The sequence below is a fragment of the Halichoerus grypus genome, chromosome 5, assembly GCF_964656455.1.
Source record: "Halichoerus grypus chromosome 5, mHalGry1.hap1.1, whole genome shotgun sequence".
Taxonomy (NCBI): Eukaryota; Metazoa; Chordata; class Mammalia; order Carnivora; family Phocidae; genus Halichoerus; species Halichoerus grypus.
The window spans coordinates 160,446,258-160,452,336 of NC_135716.1; the positions used below are offsets into that span (position 1 = coordinate 160,446,258).

At 47.5% G+C, this 6,079-nt stretch overlaps 1 protein-coding gene across 1 annotated transcript in view; it reads right to left on the reverse strand.

The window, feature by feature from the left end:
* Positions 1–5,423, reverse strand: part of AGO3 (argonaute RISC catalytic component 3) — a 139,880-nt gene extending 134,457 nt beyond the window's left edge. The window contains exon 1 of the mRNA XM_036108125.2: positions 265–5,423. Within this exon, the coding sequence (XP_035964018.2) occupies positions 265–283 (19 nt within the window). The 5' untranslated portion in view covers positions 284–5,423. The remainder of the gene's footprint in view (positions 1–264) is intronic.
* Between the last annotated feature and the right edge of the window lie 656 nt (positions 5,424–6,079).

A 6,079-nucleotide genomic window follows, 5' to 3' on the forward strand; every position in this document is an offset into this window, starting at 1 on the left:
AGACTCGAGAAAAAAAAAGAGTAATATCGCCTGGAGAACCCCAAACTTCAATCCTTTAAGCAGTGTCCCCTCCCCACAGTTTCGCCTACTCAGTGGCCCCGGGGAACTGCGGCGGGTCTGCGGGGAGGCGGAGGAGGGGCCGGGCGGGGGGCGGGAGGAGAAGCCGCCCGGACCGCGCTCACCACGCGCACCTGGGTTGGGAGGGAACGACGATGCTCTGGGGATAACCCCCGCCCACTGGGCCAGCCGCTCGGACTCGCTCACCTGCGGAGCCGATTTCCATTCATGGAGCTGGGGGGAGTGCTTCGAACGAGAAGGGCGCCCACCACTGGGGGCAAGGAGGCAGCGCAGGGGGCGACGCGGTGCGACAGGCACCCTCACTCGGCCCTAAGACGAGCTGGCGATGGCTTCTCCTCAGCAACCGCACTCCGAAAGCTCTTGTCGGGAAGAGCCGCCGTGGGGAGGCAGCACGCGACTATGCGAGAGGAAGGAGAAGCGTGAGACGAGAAAAGGAGTGCCCCGTGCGGAACTTGCGTCGCCCGCGGCCGCTTACGCTCCCACCTCCCCTCCACGACTGCGGCGCCGCCGCCGACCTCCCCGGGGCCGCCCCCGGAAACCCGCTGGCGTCAGTTCCGCTGCCCGGGCTCGCCCGACGTCCAAGCCTCGCCTCTCCGCCCCAAGCCGTGCGGGCGCGACGTCGGTGCGGGCGCGGCCGGCGCGGAGGACGCGGGGGAGGTGTCGGGGAGCGGGGGCCGAGCCTGGGCGGAGCTTGGGGCACGCGCGGCGGGCGGGCCCTCCCACGGTCTTCTGCAGGGCCGTGCCTGCCGGAGACAACTCGGAGGAGCTGGACTCCTAGCACCACCCCAGCGTGGGGCGGTGCCTGCCGGAGGCGACGTCGCAGAGGGTGGTGTAGCTTACCTGGGGAGGAGCCTACCTGGAGCGTGGCCGGTCTGTGGTGCAGGGCCCCGACCTGCAGCGGAGTGACCGGGGCCGAACACGTCTAGGGCAGAGCCGCCCTCCTTACGGAGCCCTCCCGCCCCGCCCAGCTTGGGCGGCACCTCGCGCCTCCTCCTCAGTAAGCGGTCAAGTGACCACCACAATTGATCATTCCGAGTCTGTTGCTTTGACGACCGTGGAGGGAGGGAGGCGGGGGTATGTACAATTTAGCTTGGGAAAAGAGTATTAAGAAACAAGACATTACACAAACATCACATCGGATAATTTCCTCGTTTAAAACGCTTTAATAGCGTCTTGTCACACTGAGGTCAAACTCTTCCAGGGCCAAAACGCACCGAGTAAACGGACACTTCCTTTCTCCTCAAGCAAGACTTTCCCTCACCACTATGCTACAGCTATACTGATCTGCTTCTGATTCCCACTATGGGCAAAACGCATCCCTTTCCGACTCGGCGCCCCTCTGCTTTTGGTTCTCTTGGCCAGGAACAGAGCCTCTCCTTTCCCTCCACCCTCGCGTTGTCTTCTTCCCTCCCCTGCCCGCCGCTTCTTTTTCTCTCTCAACCTGACTTATTTCAGAGAGGTCTTTTCCCGGACCACTGATCTACCGTGGAGGCCCGTTTTTCTATTACAGCATTTCCCTAATAATCCTCCCAATCTGTAATTTGTTTTACTTACTAGTTTGTGTGCCCCCTCCTGGACTAGCTTGTAAGCTTTATAAGTTTACCGTGGCCAGCACACTCACTAGGAAATAGTAGGTCCTTAATATGTTGCCTTGACTGAAGATTCATGATTTTTACCTATGTCCCTAAACATCAATAATGTCATTTAGACTTTTAAAAAATCGAAGTATTTTGTTTTTTAAAGTTTGGGATATAGAACAAAAGTATCCTGTCTTCAGTTCCTCCCAATCACTGTGGGACTTTGGATCAATCGCTTGAGCCTCTTAACTGAGAAATGGAGAGACTAACCTACCTTACACAATTGTTGTGAGGTTAGGGAATGTACATAAACCAGAACAAACCCTCCCTAACTAAATGTTAGTGAATAAAGTTTACTACCATTAACATTTTAAAGCACTTATTAGATGCACCTACCTTAAAGTGAACATTTCATAAATGGATGGGATTCAAACCCTCATCTGACTTCAATTCGGCCTCACTACTTCCCACCCTTAACCCTTTTACAGAATTTCAATTTCAAAGTATCAAATTAAATGTCACCAGATGAAACACTGTATCCTAAAAGTTATTTTCAATACCTGACTATACAGAATGCAAGTCAGTAGCATCATCCCCACAGGGTAAATACCAACTCTTGTGCAAGGGTCTGTCACACCCTCAACCCCCCATTCTGGAACTGATTCCCTAAGTGATTACACGCTTATCCTCTCCCAGAATAGACATGGTGATGGGTGATGAACCCTTGAGGTAGGCCACTGTCTTCTTTGTTGACCTTGATTAAGCAGGATTTGGACCTCCTAATTCAGTTTGATTTAGTATCCCATCTACTTCTGCTATTCAGGGACCCCACCACCTCTTTAGAGTGAGCCTATGTGAAAAGTACATTAAGTGTAATATCAAGAAGTAGGAAGGCAAAAGGTCTAATGATTCTGCCAAAAGCAAATTGTACGAGGCTCTCCCCCGACCACATGCACACCCTATTTTTGGATAACCTCATTCCCAAACAAGTTGGCTCTTAAGGCCATAGAGCAGGGTCTTTGTGTATCTTAACTGCCATGGCCCCACTGCCTAGAACAGTGCCAGTGCCTGGCACACAGCAACATTCCATGATTTATGGGATGGATGGATGAATGAGTGGGCTTCAAGGATGGGGCTCAGGAAGCAGGCTAAAACTCTGCCCTCATCCCTTCTGGCACTGGTTGCTTTCAGAAGGGAGAACTATAAAATAGTACAGACATCTGATGGACAAGGAAACCAGTGCCGTCCGAAAGCTGCATTCCTAGGCTTCCTGTGTTAGGTAAACATCACCACTGGATGATGAGAGCAACTGGATAGAATCCTCTCTTACATGGGGGTTGAAGTTACTCAATTTGACTCGAATTTAAATTTCTTCTCCCAGACCATCAGTTTTTACATAGCAAGTTATTTTATACTGCAGGAGAACACATGATAAAACATACTGGCCTTAGGGGCAGAGCTGAGACTGAAGGCTCTCTGCTAATGTATGTGATTCCAAAAAGTCACTCTGAACCTTACATTCCTCATCTCTAAAAGCCAGAGTACCCAAGTAGAGAAGACACTGCTGGATACCTACCCAGGAGCCCTAATCCCCTTCCTTCTTGCCTAGCAGACCAGACTTGTCTTTCTAATCCACAGACTGATGAAGCACGATAACTGCTCAGAGGGTAACTCCTAATTAATCTAAGCCACTCATGATGAATGATCTCATTTGCTCTGCCAATGACAGGAGTGAGAAGATGACCCATTTCTAGTGAGTAAGATAGGAGGCCAGATCTGCTGGGGCTTCCAAGGATTTCCTTACTTTAAAATGAAATGTAAGGAAAAATTAGTCCCTTTTCTGTTACACATTATTCTGTCAGCATTTCCTTCCTGGAATTGCAGTAGCCACCTTGGGACCCTGAGGCGAACTAGCATGAGGATAAACCAACAAAGAATAGCAGAGGAAAGTCACTGCAAGAACCTGCTTTGTTGGTATTATCACTGAGCCACTGAATTAACCAACCTTGGAGCCATACTAAATCAAGACTTCTTTGTCATGTTACAGGTTTCTTATTTAAGCCAATTTAATTGGTGGTTTGTTATGTGCAATTGAAAGGAACAGATAAACTACTTCACATGAATGCTGTGAAGATGCAATTAAATAAGATAACAGAGACTGTACAAAACACCTACTCATATACTTCAAAGTATCCAAAGCTGCTCCTCCTTTTCAGATCACTTCCCTTAACAAGCCATTGGCCGTTTCCAAAAACATGGCTAGGAACTCCCACTGTCTCTTTTAAGAGAAAGTTCCTTGCCTTCAGAAGGTGGGGAAGAGGAATGGAGGACTCCCTAGAAAGATCCCTCAAGACTTTTGTCCAAAAAAGACTTTGCCAAATGGATAGTGCTGAAGCTCCTGCAGTCTAGAACAAAGGGACAGTGTATTACTGCAAGGTAAACCACGGTGGTCTAAAAACCTTGATAGCATATCCTGGGGAAGGAGGTTGTGGTGCTTAAGTGGAGAACTCTTAAATGTACCTCATCCCCAGAAAGTCCACTTTTCCAGTTTAAAGGATTGCTTCTGTCATGCTCTGTAACTTCTAAGCTTGCCAGGTTTCCTCAGCCTGTAGCCAGGGGAATAAACGGGCTTGAAAGCTAGAAACAAATAGGGAGAGCTATTTGCTACAATTCAATGCTACTTTCCATTCAAGCAGTACAGATGGCAGTCTAGGGATGGCCCAGGCTCAGAACTTGAAAGAGTCTTCTCTTTGCACTATAACCCTTTCATTTAGCCACCAAACCCTAATTGCCATGAGATTCTGGGGTTTGCTAAGCCAAAAGATACCAACAAATACCCAGCCTCACTTTGCTCCAAGGCACTTCCTAGACAAGAATGTGCTACGGTATATGTTGCCAATTGACAGGGCAAAGGAAAGGCTGCTCAACCAAAACTAAAGAGGAATGGCCAGGGGTGTTAGGACAAGCCTTGACTCAAAACCTTGAGCTCCAGGACCAGACAAATCAGGATAGTGGGAGCCCACTATCTTTTTCTCTTGAGTAGCAACCAACAGCCAAATTCTGAAACCTTCTGAATATCAATCATTTCTAAAACTGAAATTTATGGCAAGATGTGTCATAATGATCATCCTCCCACTTACTCTGCTAAATACTTTATTTCTGCTTCATTAAGGGTTATAGATTTATTTAAGTTTTATTTCAAGTGGGAAAAATCTCCTCCATGTTCCAATTTGCTCAAGTTTGATCAACCTAACTAACCCTTGCTGCTGAAAAGGAGCTGGGTACGGCTAGCTTGCTTCCAAGGGAATCTGACAGGTGGTAGACACAGGTTAGCTTTGCAATTTGAAAGTCACAACACTGGGCCTCCAGAGGAATGCTAGGCCCATTTATGTACACACTAGCTGCCACTGAAAATTTCTTACTGGGCCCTGGGCCAGAATCCATCTCTGAGCCATCTTCCCCCAGTACACAGAAATAACAGTGCTCTAGCAATACCAGGGAGGAATGCCAGAACTTGCATGCTTGACAACTGTACCATCAGCTTAAGGTACAAAACCATAGAACCTCCAAGTTTTGGTGAGAGTAAGAAAAGATGATGGTAATTTGGTTAAGTTTCTACTTACCTGAAGAGTCAGGAATGCTGAGTCCATCCTGTGCACTCAGTATCACTTCTTGACTCCCCCTCTGTATTCATGAACCACAATTTCTAGATAATTTCAAGTCTATTCACAAATATTGATCCCCTGATATAAGCTACAGCCCTGAGATGACAAGAAATGAACAGAATGTAGTTTCTGCTCATAGGAGTTCACAGGCTCTGGGGAAAACAAGTCATGAAAATAAAGCCAGCTGCTAAGTGCTATCAAGTGCACTGGAACACCATCTAGGACACTGGTTAGGAACAAAATTAGGTTTGTTTATTTTATTCTTTTACAAGTATCTCCTGAGGACAGGAGGAAGCTGGAGGTGGAGGTGGTGGTTGTGGTGAACAACTTGGAAATCCTAGTCTTAGCCTTATTTAAATTAGGTTTTTTCAATGCTCATTTTCAAGAAATACTGGAGAATGACCATATAGTTACCAGATGCCAAAGAAGATGGGGTGGAGGATGGTAAACTGAGAAGAAAAAAATACCTCCTCAAGGCAGCAGTTCATCTTGTTAATTATGCCCTTCTTGGATCCTATTCCATTCTCCTGACTTTTCTCCCACTTCATTAAGTAAAAAATATACAAGGTATCTACTAGGGATTTAACAGTCTTCTTAGGTTCAGCTTCCTCTCATCCTTTAAATTGTGTTTCCTGGAGTGGGACCCTATGTTTTCTTGCTCACTCTTTTTCTCAGCCATCTTGTTCATTCCTATGGCTTTACCTACCATCTATAGGAGTATGAATCCCATTATCTACAATTGCAGTTTTGTAGTCTTCC